Genomic DNA, 20,279 nt, shown 5'->3' with positions numbered 1-20,279 from the left:
TAATTTAATTCATATTACATTTTATTATGCCTTATTAGATCCAAGAAGATAGTAACAACAAATGTGTGAGACATGGAAGAAAAAAACATTTTACATGAAACGGTTACATTAGCAAGAATTTATGTGAGCCTCTGCAGACCAACAATTCCACTCTTCGCACTGTCCAGCTCCAGGAACCTCTATAGATACTGGTCTAGCCCAGCAAAGAGGGTGATAACAGATGTCATGCGAGCAAATTCAGCTATAATCTGTTGTAGGTAAAAACAGAAAAGGAGTCTGTCAGAGTCTGCTGTTGATAAGTGTTTACACTAATTATTTTATTTTCACTGATTTTTCTTTCTACAACAACAAATAACAAATTAAACTGCAGTACACCATCTCCATTCTCTCTTTCACCTAGCTTTAGCCTTATTCTATCAACATAAGTCATGCTAACATCTAATATCGATGATAAAAAACGTGATGAAGTAGGCATTTCGCTGTGCGCGTATGTGGCATGCCCCCTTATCTTATCCCTAAAGTCAAGTTGACATAAATTATTAATTCAGTTATAGTTAGATTGCCAATTTATTATTTATTATGGAGTTGAGCAGTTTCAACTATTAATTTCACTTTCAGTACTGAAGTCACTTTATTCTGTTATTATTCTGTTAGTTACTTTATTCTGTTACTTAATCAAACATTCATTCACCTTGTGTTCATTTTCACTGTACCAGATCATCATGTGCAATAACAGTTTAGTACTCAAGTCACTTTATTCTGGTATTTAATCAAGCATTCATTCACCTTGTGTTCATTCTATTTATCTACTCAACAAAAATATAAACGCAACACTTTTGTTTTTGCTCCCATGTTTCATGAGATGGACTTGAAGATCTAAACTTCATTCCAGATACACAATATTACCATTCCTCTCAAACATTGTTCACAAATCTGTCTAAATGTGTGATAATGAGCACTTCTGCTTTGCTGAGATAATCCATCCCACCTCACAGGTGTGCCACATCAAGATGCTGATCTGACATCATGATTAGTGCACAGGTGTACCTTAAACTGCCCACAATAAAAGGCCACCCTGAAATGTGCAGTTTTGTCTCACAGCAAAATGCCACAGATGCCACAAGCATTGAGGGAGCGTGCAATTGGCATGCTGACAGCAGGAATGTCAACCAGATCTGTTGCTCGTGCATTGAATGTTCATTTCTCCACCATAAGCCGTCTCCAAAGGCGTTTCAGAGAATATGGCAGTACATCCAACCGGCCTCACAACCGCAAACCACGAGTAACCACACCAGCCCAGGACCTCCACATCCAGCAGGTTCACCTCCGAGATCGTCTGAGACCAGCCACTCAGACAGCTGCTGAAACAATTGGTTTGCATAACCAAACAATTTCTGCACAAACTGTCAGAAACCGTCTCAGGGAAGCTCAACTGCATGCTCGTCGTCCTCATCGGGGTCTTAACCTGACTCCAGATCGTCGCCGTAACAGACTTGAGTGGGCAAATGCTCACATTCAATGGCGTCTAGCACGTTGGAGAGGTGTTCTCTTCACGGATGAATCTCGGTTTACATTGTTTAGGGCAGATGGCAGACAGCGTGTGTGGCGTCGTGTGGGTGAGCGCTTTGCTGATGTCAATGTTGTGGATCGAGTGGCCCATGGTGGTGGTGGGGTCATGGTATGGGCAGGCATCTGTTATGGACGAAGAACACAGGTGCATTTTATTGATGGCATTTTGAATGCACAGAGATACCGTGATGAGATCCTGAGGCCCATTGTTGTGCCATACATCCATGAACATCACCTCATGTTTCAGCAAGATAATGCACGGCCCCATGTTGCAAGGATCTGTACACAATTCTTGGAAGCTGAAAATGTCCCAGTTCTTGCATGGCCAGCATACTCACCGGACATGTCACCCATTGAACATGTTTGGGATGTGCTTGACCGGCGTATACGACAGCGTGCACCAGTTCCCACTAATATCCAGCAACTTCGCACAGCCATTGAAGAGGAGTGGACCAACATTCCACAGGCCACAATAGACAATCTGATAAACTCTATGCGAAGAAGATGTGTTGCACTCAAGCGGCAACCTTCGGGGCTCAAAGTGGAAGCCCATGCGGAAGTGTCAAAACTTGTAATTCACGCCGCAACAGCTGGGGGTTGGCTCCAAAAGCGAGTAATTTCCCATAGTCTCCCATGTTAAAATGGCCGACTTCACAGCAGAAAAAAACATGTTTACAGCCTGGTACAAAAAACCACTGTGGTCTCAGATGATAGGTTCTCTTCTAGTGTCAATTGTAGGGAGGGTGAATTTTTTTACAACTCACTCGTTTCAATGGTATTCGGACTTAAAATTACGCCTAATTATGGGCGTTGCCGCTTGAGTGACAGACAGTTGACGTATCACAGCGTGAGTTTCCTGCTTCCACGATCGCCCGCCCCCCTAAACCCCGCTCGTGCTCCCCCTCTTTGTCCATAATCGGAGTTTTAGTTGACGTGACGCTGTCAACATGGCGGCGGTCATCAAGTCCCGGAACCTCCCACCGAGCCTCAAAACGGCTCTTCAGAAACAAACGGGTGACGTCACGGAGGCTCTGTCCATAGTTTTTACTGTCAATGGTTGCACTGCATGAGGCAAATGGTGGTCACACCAGATACTGACTGGTTCTGAGTCCCCAGACCGCCAATAAAGCAGAAACAAAATGCACATTTCAGGGTGGCCTTTTATTGTGGGCAGTTTAAGGTACACCTGTGCACTAATCATGATGTCAGATCAGCATCTTGATGTGGCACACCTGTGAGGTGGGATGGATTATCTCAGCAAAGCAGAAGTGCTCACTATCACACATTTAGACAGATTTGTGAACAATGTTTGAGAGGAATGGTAATATTGTGTATCTGGAATGAAGTTTAGATCTTCAAGTCCATCTCATGAAACATGGGAGCAAAAACAAAAGTGTTGCGTTTATATTTTTGTTGAGTGTATTTATCTTATCTTCATTAACAACTTCAATAATCCTTAGTCTAAATAACTAATAACTAATAAATAAAACAAGCAAAATTCAATTTTTTCAGTGCAGTGTTCCTGTATATGTGTATACAACCGGTGCAGATCCGTTTTTGCATAACTAAACCAGTCATGCAGAAAACAAAAATTCATCCTGCATGTGTCAGGAATTGTCAGGAAAAACTCAGAAGGATTTTCAACACGCATCATATTCCAGTACACTATACCCAGCAACACTCAGAGACAAAAATTGGTTCACCCCAAGGACAAAACCCCCAGGGAAAGACAAAGCAATATAGTCTTTGCAGTGCAGCGAGGAATGCTCTGATCTATATAAACAACCACTAAACAACCACTACACAAAAGGATGGCACAGCACAGGAGAGCAGTTCATCTACACCCTAGAGACAACTGTCACTCCTTTGAGGATAAAAATGTACACATTCTAAACAGAGAACAGATGGTTTGAAGGAGGAGTCAAAGAAGCCATCTATGTAAAACTAGAAAATCCAGAGGAGGAGGAGGGCTGAGACATCAGCTCTCACCTTTCTACAACTCTGTCCTGTCATTTCTCCCTAACAGGTTTTACCCCTGTTCAAACCATAACAATGGGTGGATAACTAGTCCTGCACATGGCCCTGTGAGATCCTAAGCACATGAAAATATAGACTCCCCAGCAGCTAAACAGAGAAAGCCAGGGGAGTAGTGAAACATCCAAAAATCCATGAGTCCATTTGCCTCGATTTAAACAATTACTGTCATTAAAAGAACCTAAGGCAAATACTAACATCCAAAGTAGATTTGATTCTTATTTGTATGTTTGATTTTTTAATGAAATCTGAACTCCCACTTCTTTTGTAGGGGGCAGTGATGACAAGTGGACAGAGTCAGAAGAGGTTCCAGACGATGACAGCGCAGTCAGGTAATCACATGATTCATGAGACTTCTCAGTTGATCAAGTTTGTGTTCTCCCATAGTGTAGGCCTATAGCAGCACAGTTATTAGCTGTGTTGTTAGCTAATTTGTTGGCCCTGGATCCTGGAGGTATAATGGAGCTAGGGGGATAAAATGGCTGGTGCACTGAGTTTGTGATGGAGAAACAGGGAGAGGTACTGAGGTGTCATTTTATGGTGTATTCTTATGGTGCAATTTTTTTTTACTTTTGAATATTTTTATATTTTGTTTATTTATTTAGGCCTTTGTTTTCCTTTTTCCTTTTTTCGGGGAGTGGTGAAACGTCTTAAAAAACAATCCTTGAGTCCAGTTGCCTCGATTTAAACTCTTGGACAAGGCTAAGACATTTCGCCGTATGTGGATTTCAACATTTTCAGAATGTCTGTCTGTCTCATTAAAATGTGTGCACTATGTGTCCTGAAAACCTTAATTCTAAAATTCATAAATGTTTTAACATGATAAAGTGTTGGGAGCTTTTGTCTAAGAGGTCAAATATCAGCATTACTGTGACCTAATGTAAAAGCTGTAATGGCCACAAAAAAAGAGATTATGGTCATTTGTTACATCGACATGTTATGTATTCAGTTTTGTTTGGTCAATTTTGGCATTCTGCAGTCCATTAATTATGAAAAAACAAGTGTTCATGTGAAAAACATCTTTTGAAGCTCTTCTGATCACCTGGGAGGAAGATGTCCAAGTCCAGTAAATGTCTTTTAAGATGTACATTTTGTCTAAAATTATTGATTAATTAGCTATGTAATAGGCAGGGTATTGTACATCAAGATAGTCGTATTAATGAATTTAACATCTTTGTGATCATCCTAAATTTCCTTTAAGGACAAGCAAGGACACATTATCCCTTATCATGTGTGACACTGAATCATGGCTACATCATTGTGTTGTTAGAAATGTCTTAATTGGTTAGGTATGTACTGTCTGCACCTATGGGGTATATGTGGGTTTGTGAATCCTTTCTAAATCCTAACACCTCTTTTCCTCTACTTCTACTCACTAGGAATGGAGACTCCCAGCTCTTCGACAAGGTTCGAGGCCTTGACATTAAGCTGTTACGTTATCTCTCGGTTCGCTACATCTGCGACTTAATGGTGGAGAACAAGAAGGTTAAGTTTGGCTTAAAGTAAGGAACAGCACTGATTAGTTCATTCACACCCTGCCTGTTATTAAAGTCAAAGTCAGCTTTATTGTGAATACTGCCATATGTACAGGACATACAGAAGATCAAAATTATGTTAGGGTTAGGGTCTATAAAAATTATAATAAAGATTAAAAATGCAAAAATTAATAAACCTGCAAGCATCAATGGTCGGGTCCTCGCACAAATTCCAGCCACAATGATTTCATGTTTCGCTGCTGCCCAGCCCGGGCAGGAGCGGGCAGCAGGGAGCGACATGATGGACAGGGAGAGGGACGCTCCGCTCCACTCCCCTGCGCTCCTGGAGCCCCCCAGTACTCCGGCACATTCCCCAGAGAGGGAAGCTCAATGCTGCACGGGGAGGTTGCTCTCTGGCCGGGCAGCCCACTCCCATGTGTCCCATCTATGAATTCTAATAGGGCTTCTATACTACAACTAATAATAACAATATTTCGTGCGCACGTTATACATAATTCGTAGCCACAATTTATTTCTTTTTTACCATGTCACAGAGGGGCTCCGTAGTTTTGGAGAACTTCACTCAGAATCAGAATCATGTTTATTGCCATGTAAGTGAAGGGGGTTCACATTACTAGGAATTTGCCTTAGTGATTGGTGCATACAAAGAACATATAATAATTAACATGCAATAGGATAAAAACTAAGATAAAATTAAGTAAATAAACTACAGTAAGGCTAAATTTTACATGACAGACATGGCATAACAGACATACAATGAACAGAACATAAAATACTTGGCGGATGAAATGGTAAACATAGACCCTTATATGAACGAATGGAACAGTGTAATAATGTAATGTAATAGGTACCACATGGATCGGTGAGGTGGTACTCGTGTGCAAGTAGTGCAAGATGGAGTAAACAGTGCAAATAGTCGTCATTGTGCAGTGACTATACTAAAGTGACCTTCTGAAGTGACAGTGCAGAGCAGTGCATTAATTACAGTTTAACAGTCCAAAAGCAGAGGGGAAGAAGCTGTTCTTGTGGCGTGAGGTTCTGGTCCGAATGGACCGTAACCTCCTGCCTGAGGGGAGTGGCTCAAAGAGTCCGTGTCCAGGGTGAGAAGGGTCAGCTGTGATCCGACCAGCACGCCTCAGATTCCTGGAGACGTACAGGTCCTTGATAGATGGCAGGCTGCAGCCGATCACGCACAACACGCTGCAGTCTGTGCCTGTCCCTGGCAGTGGCCCCAGCGTACCACACTGTGATGGAGGATGTGAGGATGGACTCAATGATGGCCGTGTAGAACTGGACCATTATTCTGGCTGGCACCTTGAGTTTCCTCAGCTGCCGCAGGAAGTACATCCTCTGCTGGGCCTTTTTGATGAGGGAGCTGATGGTGAGCTCCCACTTGAGGTCCTGGGTGATGGTGGTACCCAGGAAGCGGAAAGAGTCCACTGTGGAGATGGGGGTGTCTGTCAGGGTGAGCTGGCACTTTCCGAAAGTCTACTGTCATCTCCACTGTCTTCTGGGCATTCAGCTCCAGGTTGTTGTTAGCACACCAGGACACCAGACGGTCCACCTCCATCCTGTAGGCAGACTCATCCCCGTCTGAGATGAGTCCAATGAGGGTGGTGTCGTCAGCAAACTTAATCAGCTTGACAGACTGGTGGCTGGAGGTGCAGCAGTTGGTGTACAGGGAGAAGAGCAGAGGGGAAAGTACACAGCCTTGGGGGGTACCGGTGCTGATGGTCCTTGTTTCCGAGACATTCGTCCCCAGCCTCACATGCTGTCTCCTGTCTGTCAGGAAGTCAGTGATCCACCGCCAGATGGAGTCTGGAACATGCAGCAGGGACAGCTTGTCTTGGAGGAGAGCGGGGCGGATTGTGTTGAAAGCAGAGCTGAAGTCCACAAACAGGATCCTAGCATAGGCTCCCGGGGAGTCCAGATGCTGCAGGATGTAGTGAAGAGCCAGGTTGACAGCATCGTCCACAGATCTGTTAGCTCTGTAGGCGAACTGCAGGGGGTCCAGGAGGGGGGCTGTGATGGTCTTGAGGTGGGACAGTACCAGGCGCTCAAAGGACTTCATGACTACAGACGTCAGTGCCACAGGTCTGTAGTCATTAAGACCAGTGATCCTTGGGTTCTTGGGAACTGGAACTATGGTGGAGGATTTGAAGCAGGCTGGCACATGGCATGACTCCACAGAGGTGTTAAAGATGTCTGTGAGCACTGGAGTCAGCTCGTCTGCACAGTGTCTTAGGGAGGAGGGGGACACACCATCAGGTCCAGGAGCCTTGCGGGGGTTCAGTCTCCTGAACAGCCTGTTAACATCCTCCTCCAGGATTGAGAGGGCAGCTGAGGGGGAGGAGGAGGGGGGCAAGGAGGACTCTGATGGGGTATCTTTGATGTGGATGTCCGTGTTGATGGGGTGTGGAGAGGTGTGTGGAGAGGTGTCAGGGCTGGCTGATAGTCCATCAAAGCGGCAGTAGAACTCGTTCAGACTGTTGGCTAATTGCAGGTCGTCAGCTGAGTGGGGGGCTTTGGGCTTGTAGTTGGTGATCTGCCTCAGTCCTTTCCACACAGAGGCAGAGTCGTTAGCAGAGAACTGCTGCTGGATTTTCTCAGAGTACAGTGATTTAGCACTTCTCACCTCCTTGCTAAACCTGTACTTGGCTTGTTTGTAGCAGTCTCTGTCCCCACTTCTGAAAGCGGCCTCCTTCTCTAGCCTCAGCTGTCTGAGTTTAGCTGTGAACCAGGGTTTGTCATTGTTATAACTCACCCTGGTGCGTGTTGGCACAATACTGTCCTCACAGTACTGTATATATGACGTCACAGTGTCTGTATACTCATCAAGACTATCACTTATGCAGTACAGACTGTCTCTGATAGCAGGTTGTATGCAGAAGCATGTTTAGTCTCGTAGTGAATTGTGTCGAAGTGCTGAACCGGTGTTTTGCCCCTTCTGAGCCCTCTGCGTAGCTGTAACCAACAACCAAGCCCTGCAGCACCGTGTGACGCACCACGATGCAGACAGAGAGAGAGTGACAATGTTCTGCTCAGAGAATCATGATGCAAACGTTACACAATGAGTTAAAAACAAAAACAAGAATTGCCTGTTGATTTTGTATGATTTATGATTGTATGATATGTTTGGCTGGCGGGCCAAAAATAACACATTTTAAGATAGAAGCCGCGGGCCATAGAAAATCCGACCGCGGGCCGCAGTTGATTTAGAGCCACAGGCATATTTGCTAAAAACGTGAGATTTTTCATGGCCTGTACTTTTCAGTGGCAGACTGAGCGCACCTCTTGCATCCACTGTAGTTGAACCAACCATATCAAACCACACTGCAGTTTCATTAATAGCTATGATGTTCTTCGGATGGAATTATCCGTGTAGTAAAGTAATGTTTCAATTTAAAGCCACAGGCATATTTGCCAAAAACTGGGGCTGGTTTTGTACAACTCCATTTCCTAAGCTATATTTTGTATTCGGATGGCTCCCTGAAGCATGGTTATAATGATTTGCCATGGATCCATTTGTCCATTTTCTCCCTCCACCACACAGTCTGGCCCTCTTACTGTCTTCTTCAGACAGACATTGAAGTTAAATAATTTTTAATACAAAAAAACGCACATTAGGCTTTGAAGGTAAGGTGTAGGACTTGAAAGCATGAACTTGAAAGATTAAATTCTGGAGGGATGTCAAGCAAGCAGTATCTATCAGACTTTTTTGCGCAGGGTAGAACTGGCTTAAACAGGTGAGCTTTTGGAGAGTTTATACAGCCAAAATCTAAAAAACTCAGACCAGGATTAAAATTGATGCCTGCCTTTATATGTCCAAATCCATAATCGGACCAGGCCTGTAAAAACGACCGGTGTCAGTTCAGGACTCAGCTATAAGTTATAAGTTTTACAGTACTTTTCTGTCAAGCATGTCATGCACATCATGGGAAGTGGGCTTCAGAGAGAAGGTTGGAAAGTATGGGAGGGCCACATTTTTCCAGAGCAACAGCGGGCTCAGCTTTCCCCACCCATCTCCCTCCCACACTTTATTTTGCCCTATAAACTGACACACTCCTCTAGCCACCCCCTCCAAGTCCAGCCAAATGGGCTGAGCAAAATGCACATGTAGTGCCGGGGGATGACTGGAACACCCGTGTGGGCGAAATTTACCTGCCCTTTCACCACCCCAGTGACATGTGCCCTGGGGAGAAAATTAACCTGCTCAGGTCTCGACATATCAAATTAAAAAAAAAAATCAGACAAACACATAACAGGTTCAGAGTGTGTGAGCGTAGAGCAAAGTTTATGTTTTCCGACTGACTAGCAATAGCGCAAAGTGTCTGGTTAACCTACTTATGAATTTGTGTTTCGCTTTTGACTGAATGCTTCCACCAATCTGCTGCTGATCTGTGGAAGAGTTTATAAGATTATTTCCAAGAGCCACTCCCCCAAGTGGCTTCTTCAGTTTAAAAGATCACTTCTCTTTTTAGTTTTCTCTTTTAGTTTAGTATTTTAGTTCAGCAACAACTATTAAAGTGTGTGAATCAATGTATGAATAGCAAGGGATCAAGCTCTAAAATAACATCTAGCTGTATATAAATAACATCTAGTTCTCCTTGTCCTTGTCCTCCAGGAAATAAATAATAATAATAATAAATAATAAACATTTTCTTTGTGAAGCTATGTATTTGTGATCTAGGTATATTATAGTCATGTACTAATGTTTCAAAAGTATAGAATGCGTCCCTTGCAAATATATCAGTAAAAAATAACAATCCATGTCTGTGCCAGAGTTTGAATGCATCGTCTGAAACCGAGGCTGGGAAAAAGAAATTATTTGCTATGGGAAAGGACCCAGCTATCTCTCTTAATCTAAAATGTCCCCTAAACTGCAACCATAATTGTTGTGTTTTTACCAGTGATAGTCGCTCCACACAGTTCCCATTTCTATGAGCACACCTTCTACCAGCACCGCGTGGGTACGTCAAATGTGTGCGTACGTCCTTACGTCCTTGTGAGGAATTACTTCTGATTGGCACTCTGATTTGTCCCTCCCTCCCACAAACAAAATTTCCTCCGATTGGATCTCGTCTCCATCAATACATTCCATCTTCATTTTTGGCATTATGCGTTAGCTTATATTTAGTTATCGTCTCATTTTCATCAGCAATAAAAGGTTGTTAATGAAAACTATGATAGCCGTCATTGCCTCTGAGAAGTCCATGGTCTTTACCAAGTTTGTTTTTACACATGGCGTGTTCTAAATTGTTGGCAAAGCAGTACAAAAATTGTAGTAAGGGTGCCGTTTAATAATGTGAGCCTGAGGCCAGTTCTACCAAGTGTTGGTCCAAGATGAAAACATATAATATGTACAAAAAGTTCGCCCTAGTAAGGAGAGCAGGGAAAACACGTCTTCACATGTCGCCGCCCACTAGCGTCCCCCCACCCCAAAAAAAATACATATATATTTTTTTTAAATGTATTATTCACAAAGACATGTTTGAGTTTTCTGTACTTGTAGTCATGACTGATCTGTTTCCAGTGAGGTGCAGGACTTAACAGCAACACTCAAAAGTTCTCATTCAAAGGTTTATTTTAATTTTTATTGTTTTCTACATTAAAGACATCAAAATTGTGTATGGATTTATGTGGTAAACAAAAAAGTGTTAAACAAATCAGACAATGTTTTATATTGTTGGATTTCTTCAGAAAATTCCACGCTCTTGGAAATCTCTCAGTCAGCTCCATAAAGCGCCATCATGCCTGCCTTGCTTTCTTAAAGGTAGGGTAGGAAATTTCATTCTGATGCACTTTATGTTAAATTAGTGTAACTTCTCTAGTATATAGTCCGATAGCAACCAATTAGTTAAGCAGTTTCACATTAAAACGAAGAATATTAATCATCTGTGGAAGCTATAAAATGCTAAAAACATCAGCCAATCCTCCAGGACGACCCTGTGCGGAGTATTGGCTGGTTGTCACTCTCTTCCTGCTCTGCGCGGCCATCATGCATGTACCTCTCTGGTGCATGAGAAGTCACAGACCGCAGCTCGTCTACAGGTAATGTGCGTCTATGTGATTGGGAGGCGTGGCTTCGGGGTGAGCCCCTAGAGAAAGGGGCGTGTGTTTACTTTAGAAATCTGGCTGACTCTCACTGAGTTTTCAAAATCTCCTACCCTAACTTTAGTTTAAAGTTTTCTGCAGTGAATAGCTCTATTTAACTACTGTTCAAATAGGTCACTGTCAGGTAGCCTGTGTTGTGTAAAATATGTACTTAAGGATGCATCTCATTTTAATCTTTGTGTTTGTCTTTTCAGTGTGACATCCTCAGAGAAGGTGGACAAGGCCCAGCGCTATGCAGACTTTACATTGCTCTCTGTGCCTTACCCAGGTGAGGAGTAACGTTTTCTGTCATTCATTGTTAGTCCGCCCAGGAAGGCACTGGGTTTTTACTGCCATATTCCCAGTATGTTGCTTGGGAAGAAAAGTATATACATTTATCAAAAAGTATCTTAAAAATACACAACTGTGCAGTGACTTAGGAGTGTTTCACAGATTTTTGCACTGTGTGTTATGTGTTTGTGTGTTTTCTCATACTCTTTCAGGCTGTGAGTTTTTTAAGGACTACAAAGACAGAGATTACACAGCTGAGGGTTTGATTTTCAACTGGAAGCAAGTACAGAGAAATTGTGCTTTGAGTCAGTTCAGTTGTTGATGAGAACTCTACTCTGGTGTATTGATCCAATGCGTCTGTCTGTCACTACTGTCAGGACTATGTGGATGCTCCTTTGACAATCCCTGTGTGCTTTACTCAGAACTTGAACATTGATTGGACTCAGTACCAGGTAAACCTATTCTCTTCTACTCTGTACTCTGCATTTTTGGGACAGGTACTATTTCGTTTGTTGTTTGACCTGTTAAGTGCTTTGTAACAGTTTCACACTCTTACAGACAGTAATAATCTTAATCTTTGTTTGTTTAGTCGTGGGACCTGGTGGAACAGACCCAAAACTACCTAAAGCTACTTCTCCACATCATCAACAGTGATGGTAGGTAGTGGTTATTATAAATCCAATGTGATGCAGTTCTTACTTTTTCCCAACTCTATTAAGAGGTTTCAGAAACAGAAATACTTTATTGATCCCAGGGGGAAATTGCTTGCATTCCAGGTGCTCCATGTATACTAAAAAATATAAAATAAGGTATAATAGTAAGAGTAGAATAAAAATAAAACCTAATAAAATTCTAAACATTAATAAACATTCAAGTTAAATCCAGGCAAGTGAAAACTGATAGTCATATATAATACAATTATACTGTGTGCAGTAAAATCTTACAGTGTCTACAATAAATCCAATATGGATATAATTAACAAGACAGTGTGTTAGATCAGATTGTCTGAGGGAGAAGTTGTATAGTTTGATGGCCACAGGAAGGAATGACCTCCTGTGGTGCTCAGTGGTGCTCAGTGGTGCATTTAGGAGGGATCAATCTAGCACTAAAAGTACTCCTGCACCTCAGCAGCACGTGGTGGAGAGGATGGAAGCTGTTCTCCAGGATCCCCTGCAGTTTAGACGACAGCATCCTTCTGTCTGACACTGCTGTCAGGGAATCCAGCTCCACCCCACAACATCACCGGCCCTTCTGATCAGTTTATTGAGTCTGTTTGTGTCCGCTGCTTTCAGTCTGCTACCCCAGCACACAACAGCAAACAAAATGGCACTGGCAACCACAGACTCATAAAAAATCCTCAGCATAGTCCAACAGATGTTAAAGGACCGGAGCCTCCTCAGAAAATAGAGGTAGCTCTGGCCCTTCTTGTAGAGGGCATTAGTGTTTTTAGTCCAGTCCAGTTTATTGTCCAAAACCACTCCTAGGTATTTGTAATCCTCAACAATGTCTACACTCTGCCCACCTCGGGTCCACAACCAGCTCCCTTGTCTTTGCCACATTGAGCAGCAGATGGTTCTGCTCACACCCTGTGACAAAGCTGTCCACCACAGTCCTGTACTCAGACTCTCCACCTTTGCTGATACATCCCACTATGGCAGAGTATCAGAAAACTTCTGAAGATGACATGACTCTGTCTGGTAGCTGGAATCAGAGGTGTATAGCATGAAGAGGAAGGGAGAGAGGACTGTCCCTTGTGGGGCCCCAGTGCTGCTGACCATTGTGTCAGACAAACACCGCTGCATATGCACATACTGTGGTCTACCAGTTAGATAATCCACAACACATGACACAACACCAACTGTCAACTGAAACATCGCTGTTTCCATTAGAATCAGAATCAGAATCAGAAATTAGTGTTTCAATGTCTCTGTTCTAGACAAAGCATAAGGAAAGATGAACATAAGAACTGATCTAGACAAGCTTAGCACCTCCTTGTCCCCACTGTCTTTGGTAATCTAAAGATGCAATTTCCAATATATATATATCAAGTGACTGTGGCAGCCCTTATTTGTAGAGAAACACACTCAGCCTTTTAATCATTTAATAGTTCATCCTTTCCATGTTACTTTAAAAAAAAGCATTTTTCAAACACTGCAGTATTGTGAGTACAACAGTCATGGTTGATTTAACTGCAGAAATAGCAGCATAGCTAGCATATTTGTACATCATAATTTACCCATGGGTTATTTATCATTGCATCAATCTTATGCCGTTTCCCGATTCAGTATTATGTCATCTATCTCTCTGGTTATTATTGATCATATGAATGTGTATGGCTTCAGATGAAAGCGGTCTCCTGGTGCACTGCATATCAGGCTGGGATCGAACGCCTCTCTTTGTGTCTCTCCTAAGACTCTCCCTCTGGGCAGTAAGTTTTGTCTTTTCTTCACCTTTTTCAGTTTGTTTTGTTCTTTTATTCTCCTCTAGTGTCTTTCCATATGACAGGCAGTCAATTAGCAGCCCATGTGACTCTTCAAGCATTTATTAGCAGTGGTTGGAGTAACGCATTACAAAATGAAGTTACTATGAAGTTACTATGAAGTTACGGTTTTGCTGTAATGCAGTAATATAACACATTACCAAAATCATTTTGGTTATATTATACTCAGAATCCAGAAGCCTCGTAGCGCACATTACAAAAGGTTGATGAAGATTCTCAGTTGGTGAGGGTAATGGTGAACATTGTTGTCCTCAAAGGAGTGTCCTTTCTCTTTGAGGTGAAGGTGAACAGCTGAGTCTTGTCCTGTGGAGATGGCTCTCCTGTGCTGTTCCATTCTTCTGTGGAGTGGTTGTTTAGTTTCTCCAATGTACAGATCAGAGCATTCCTCACTGCACTGGACTGCATATATCACATTACTGTGTTTCTCCCTAGGAGTTTTATCCTTCAGGTGAACCAGTTTCTGTCTCAGTGTTGTCATAGGTTTTAAATGGGCTGGGATGTCATGGTTGTTGAAGATCTTACGGAGTTTCTCCGACACATATGGAATAGCAATGTTTTTTCTCTGGTTGTTAGTTGGTCTTGTTTTTGTGGCTTTGATGAATGCCCAGTTGGGGTAGCCACAAGTTTTCATGGCCTTCCTGATGTGATGTTGCTCCTTTTTCCTCCCCTCTGAGCTGGTTGTTACAGTTTGTGCTCTGTGCTGCAGGGTCCTGATGACTCCTAGTTTATGTTGCAGTGGGTGGTGTGAATCAAACAGCAGGTACTGGTCCGTGTGTGTGAGTTTTCTGTACACCTCCACATTGAGGCTCCTGTCCTCCTCAATATGTACTGTGCGGTCCAAAAAGGCCAGATTGTTGTCCCTGCTGTCCTCCCGAGTGAACTTGATGCTGTTGAACAGATCTGGCCTCTGTATCCACACTAACTTGTCCCCAGTGGCTCTAGAGGTCTTGCATCTGCGGCAACGGGTCGACTGCGTTGATGTGTTCTGTGAACCGCTCCACTTTATGGGTCTTGATTTTGACCCAGGTGTCATCCACATATCTAAACCAGTGGGTGGGGGTGGTTCCAAAAAAGGAATTCAGGGCTCTTCTCTCCACTTCCTCCATGTAGAGGTTGGTTATAATTGGAGGGGATCCTATTGCACAGCTGTGACTTCTGTCTGTAAAAGTTCAGTGTACTGTAAGTAAATGGTGTTAAGGCAGGTTCCAGCAGCTGCTACAATCATCTCTACCACGTTATAACAGCAAATTTCAATCTGAAATTTTAGTTCATCAGAGAAAATAGCAACAACAATCAATTGCATCTATATGCGACACCGCAATAACTCTCTGCAAGCTGCAGGGGTCAGTAAGAGAAAGAATAATATGTCAGGTCTGTGCTGTGAATTGTGCTGTGAATCTGAAATAAAAGAATAGGAAGGAAAAGAAAATAGATTGTGCATCTTTCCATGTCATCAGGCTAATGGTTGCATTGTAGTGGGTCTAGTTCAATTGAGTTTCATATTATTGCTTAGGGTTCACTCTCCACGGGTGGTCCCTAGTTTTACAAGCTCTGGTCCTCTACCAGAGGCCTGGAAGCTTGAGTGTTGTGCTCAGTATCTTTGTTTTTTTCTAGTATTGTGCTCTTCTGGACTGAGATGTCTGATGTTTTTCCAGGGATCTGTTGTAGCCATACCTCCAGTTTTTTATGGTTTTTAAGGGTTTTAGGCACCTGGTGACATTAGAATAGCAGTAACACTCCACAAAGCTGCTCCGTAAATCACTTAAGGTTAAGATGGCATGCACAAAATTTTGAATGAAATCACAACCATTACAGGCAGCATTGTATTTTTTCAACTTTATAATTGCTCCTATTAACACCAATTTTGTCTTGAGGGCGCAGCCATCTTGTTTTAGTAGAAGGGATGCTGAGCAGAGATTGTACATTCAAATTTGAACAGCATCTGCTAAGCCTAAAAGCCACTAGCCTTAACATTGTTTACTGACAAGACTAAATATGCCTCTCCTATGTGATATATTTAAAGGACTAGGGCATACTTGATGATGATCATTTGTCAGGTTTTCTTATACAACAGTATTGTTCTGTCTGGACCTTGACTAACACAGGAAGTTGGAAGTGTCTGACTTGGCTCTCTTGTCGTATATCCATAGGATGGTGCAGTGCACGCTAGCCTGGAGCCAGCTGAGATCCTGTATCTGACCATTGCCTACGACTGGTTCCTCTTTGGGTAAAAATAATCATTTACATTGTTTAAGTCACTCTCCTAATTTCTTGCAACTCAGACTTGATTAGCAGCGTCCATGCCGTTATCTTTCTCACATCAAAATCTAAACAAAAGCTAAAACAGGATGCTCCAGTGCAAGGAGAAGTAATGCACTGAACTAACAAATCAGAGACCGCCGGATGCCCTGGAAAACACAGACTGCAATGTGTTCCTGGACAGCTTGGATTAATATCAGGATGTTTCAGAAGCCAATGTGATATATTCAAAGTAATAGAGCATCCTTAATGATGATAAGTCAGATCCATCTGTGACACTCAACTGCTGCCTACAATGCCAGGCTCTTCACCGGGCACATGGACAAGCCTGCCGTTTATGCCGTACAATATGGGAGGAAGCTGGAACTAAAGATGGAGCAGTCCAACTCCAGAGGACTGTGGCAGGGAATACGGAACATCACAGACTTTAAAGCGACACCCACACAGGTGAACATTGGCTCCTTCCTGGCTGATGCGCTGAACAGCTTTTCTCTTTAAGACTAACAGCATATTAGCTGACATTCCACCTGGCAGATAGGAGGCAGCGTTCACCATGAAGGAGCACAATGGAAAAGAATGTTCAGAAATGTAACCAATACTAAGGCTGCAGGACAGACAGGTTCACTGAGCGTCTCCTGAAAGCCTGTGCTGACCAGCTAGTGCATGTGTTTACTATGATCTTCAACCTGTCCCTCTCACAGAGCACTATCCTCACCTTACTGTCACTCTGGACCCACTACAATTAACCTATCGCCCCCCAACAGATCAATAAACGACGCCACAACCTGTCTGCTTTGCACCATCCTCATTTACCGGGACACTAGCATGAGGAACTATGTATGAGTACTGTTTGCGAACTACTTATCAGCAATTTAACACAACAGTCCCCTCCAGGCTAGTCACCAAGCTGGGATAGGTGGGACTGAGCAGATTGGCAGATGGAGGACCATCTGCCAATGGGCCCATAGCCTCCTTACTGGCAAACCACAGGTGAGTAAACACACCTCATCTTCCCTTACCATCAACATTGGATGTCCAGATTTACTCTTCGATAGTCTCCCCTCTGGATGGGTTGTCGGAACAAGCATGGCGGATACAACTCGTAGTTTCCACACTCTTTATTTCACATGCACACACACTACATAAACTGTGAGCTGGACGAACTTCCAACTGAACATTTAGTAACCTTTAGCTGAACTATTAGTTACGTTAGTTTGTTAGGTGACGTTAGTGGTTAGTTAGGTTATAAAACCGATGCTTCGTGCCGGCTCCAACAGGCAATCAGAAATAATAAACAAACCGTTGCTATGGTTGCACTTTTAAGCAACAACGTTGCTATGGCTACACTACAAACATTGTTGCCATAGCTGCACCACAACTGCACTTACTCCGCAGTTGCATCATTCATGTATACGTCTAACAGTCATGAACATCTATTACAGTCAAACACACTTTCTTTAACTTCCTACACTTACATCAGGAAATAAAGTTTCTACTGGAAAATCCTACACCTCCCACTTGGCCTACTGATCTCTAGATCCAAGTAGGCCACTATAGCATGTCGGGTTAGTGATGTTAAATTTCACCCCATACTTATGCACTCATATTTATATGGAGGTGCTACAGCTTAACATCTATCTAAGAAATCAAAGTGGTTTTAACATCAATTAACAACACAAATTGTTCTTCTTGACGTTCTGGGATCCTTCGCCGATCACTCCACCAGCCTTAAAGATGCCCGGCAGGGGGTCTTGATCCAAAACCGGAACACAACCTGGTGGGGAAGTCTTTTCTTGCTCCTCCACTGGTAGCAAAACCACCAGCCTCCTAACATCCCTGTGAAGGATGGTGGAGGGGCAACTCTCAACGTCCTGGCTTCTCCTGGATTGTCCACTGGAAACCGGACAGCTTTGGCATGTCCTCACCTTCACATCTCGTACCACCCCTTTCATATCGGGGAAGGCTTCCACCACCCGACCCAGCCTGAACTGACCCCTCCGTGCGTTCTGGTCAGCTAACCATACTAGGTCCCCCGCTGCTACGTTCCGGTCGGGTGTGTGCCATTTTTGATGGATGAAGAGGCCTGGACCTGCTAGCTGACTCCACCGCTTCTGGAATTTATCAACTTCGATCTGGATCGCTCTCAGTCGTACGGTAGGGTAAGTTGGATACTCAAACCCTTTGGTGTCCCCACTAGGCCCTGCACGGCCAAGCAGAAGGGAGTTAGGGGTGATGACTTCCACGGTTTCATCTCGTACTTGGGCCCTGGCACCAATTGGCCTCTCATTTGACAGGTTAGCAGCCAAGTACAGGAGGGTCTGGAACTCCAACGCTGTTAGGTTATTTTCTTCACCAACACTGCTCAACGCCTTTTTAAATACACGGACGGCTGCTTCAGCCACCCCATTTCGGTGGGGAGAGTCCGCTGGATGAAATATCCACGTCCAATCAGTTCCTGTAGCTGCTGCCTTCTTCTGGATCTGATCCTTGTTAATGTCCGTCAGAAACTCATACAGTTCCTGTAACATTGGTCTGGCACCCACAAAGTTGGTGCCCTGATCTGACCAGAGCTTCCATGGGTGACCCCTGAGGGCTGTGAAGCACTGATACGTTTTTAGGAATCCTTCTGTGGACAGATCTTCCACTATATCTGCATGCATAGCTCTGGAAGCCATACAACTGAATACCACCCCCCACACTTTCATCTTTGTTCTCCGTTTTACGGCATCTCTGATGACATATGGGCCGAAGAGGTCCAGTGTCATGAAATCGAAAGGTGCAGCAGGCTTAATCCGTTCAAGTGGAAGCTCACTCATTACCTGTTTGCACATCTTTGCTTTGGTTTTCCGACAGTGCATGCAAGAGTCGATGGTGTTCCTAGCAATCCTTGGCCCCTGTACTACCCATGCTCTAGACCTTACCCGAAGAACTGTACCCACGACGCCTTCGTGGTTAGTTTCATGGGCCTCCCGTGTAAGAAGGGTGCTGACCCACGCGTTGTAGGGAAGTAGGGGTACTCCAACCCTCTCCTGGGTAACAGCTTGAACCCTGCCATAGCATCTTAGGAGCCCTGAAGCTTCATCCCTGCTAACAACGAGTCTATCCAGTGTCGTCACAGGAAACGTTACACCTTCCTGGGCTGCCAGGCACAAGTCTTGGAATGCAGACTCGAGTTCTTCCACTGTCGGTACTACCTCCCACTTTGACGGTACGGAGGCTCTCCCAATACAGGCCAACCACTTCTTCACAGCTCTGCGGACATAACCTACTACTACACAGAGTTTAACCTCGATGGGTCTACCTGATCTACAAGACCAGCTCCCCACAGCGTCTCTATCCTTTTTATTCTAGCTGAGATTTTTCCATTTCCTGAAATCTCAGGAGCTTTGTTACCACTATCCTTACCCGCCGTAGCCTTGCCACCGGGGTCATCTGGGTTTGAAGCTTTCTTGACCGGGCTCCCAGCACTGTCTGACTGTCAACGAAGTGGTACCACCTTTCTACGTCCAATCGCCCATGCTTCAACATGTACTCTTTTAGGCGTGTGGCAAAGACAGCCCCGCAGACCTCAGCCTTAACCGCATCACCCTTTTGGTCTAGGGGGGTTAGTTTAGCCTTCGATTCAACCAGTCGGACTACCACACCATCCGGTGTCTCCCATCGCAGGTACAGCACAGCACCATAGGATTCACAACTTCCATCGGAGAACATGATCCCCCAAGGTTTGCCTCTCCAGCCAGCCGGCGTAATACTTCTGTGGAACTTGATGCGACATAGGCGGGTATATTCTTTAAATAGTCCAATTGCTTTCCCTCGGAGCTCGTCAGAAAGAGGTTGGTCCCAGGTGTCCTTCGTAAGTTTGCCTGCTTCCTGGAAAGCTCTTAGGGGAAAGGGGTGATTCTCGTCAGAGAATCACCCCTTTCTGCTTCACGGGTGTGGCAAGACCGAGTGGGTCGTACAGCCCTGCGATCTGGCTCAGTAGGACCCGACGTGTCAGAGGATTTGGTGTCTTTACCTCCACCTCTTCTTCGGTAAGA

General features: G+C 44.0%; 1 protein-coding gene across 1 annotated transcript in view; it reads left to right on the top strand.

Annotated features, from left to right (window-relative positions):
• The window catches only part of mtmr14 (myotubularin related protein 14), a 56,291-nt gene that overhangs the window by 18,466 nt on the left and 17,546 nt on the right, over positions 1 to 20,279 (top strand). The window contains exons 5-12 of the mRNA XM_028407276.1: positions 3,875 to 3,935; positions 4,983 to 5,105; positions 11,408 to 11,481; positions 11,696 to 11,766; positions 11,861 to 11,935; positions 12,073 to 12,139; positions 13,826 to 13,911; positions 16,134 to 16,210. Coding sequence (XP_028263077.1) covers positions 3,875 to 3,935; positions 4,983 to 5,105; positions 11,408 to 11,481; positions 11,696 to 11,766; positions 11,861 to 11,935; positions 12,073 to 12,139; positions 13,826 to 13,911; positions 16,134 to 16,210 — 634 coding nt within the window. The remainder of the gene's footprint in view (positions 1 to 3,874; positions 3,936 to 4,982; positions 5,106 to 11,407; positions 11,482 to 11,695; positions 11,767 to 11,860; positions 11,936 to 12,072; positions 12,140 to 13,825; positions 13,912 to 16,133; positions 16,211 to 20,279) is intronic.

The sequence above is a fragment of the Parambassis ranga genome, chromosome 5 (assembly GCF_900634625.1).
Source record: "Parambassis ranga chromosome 5, fParRan2.1, whole genome shotgun sequence".
Taxonomy (NCBI): Eukaryota; Metazoa; Chordata; class Actinopteri; family Ambassidae; genus Parambassis; species Parambassis ranga.
The sequence above is the reverse complement of the archived record's forward strand: the minus strand, read 5'-3'. Positions and strand labels throughout refer to the sequence as shown.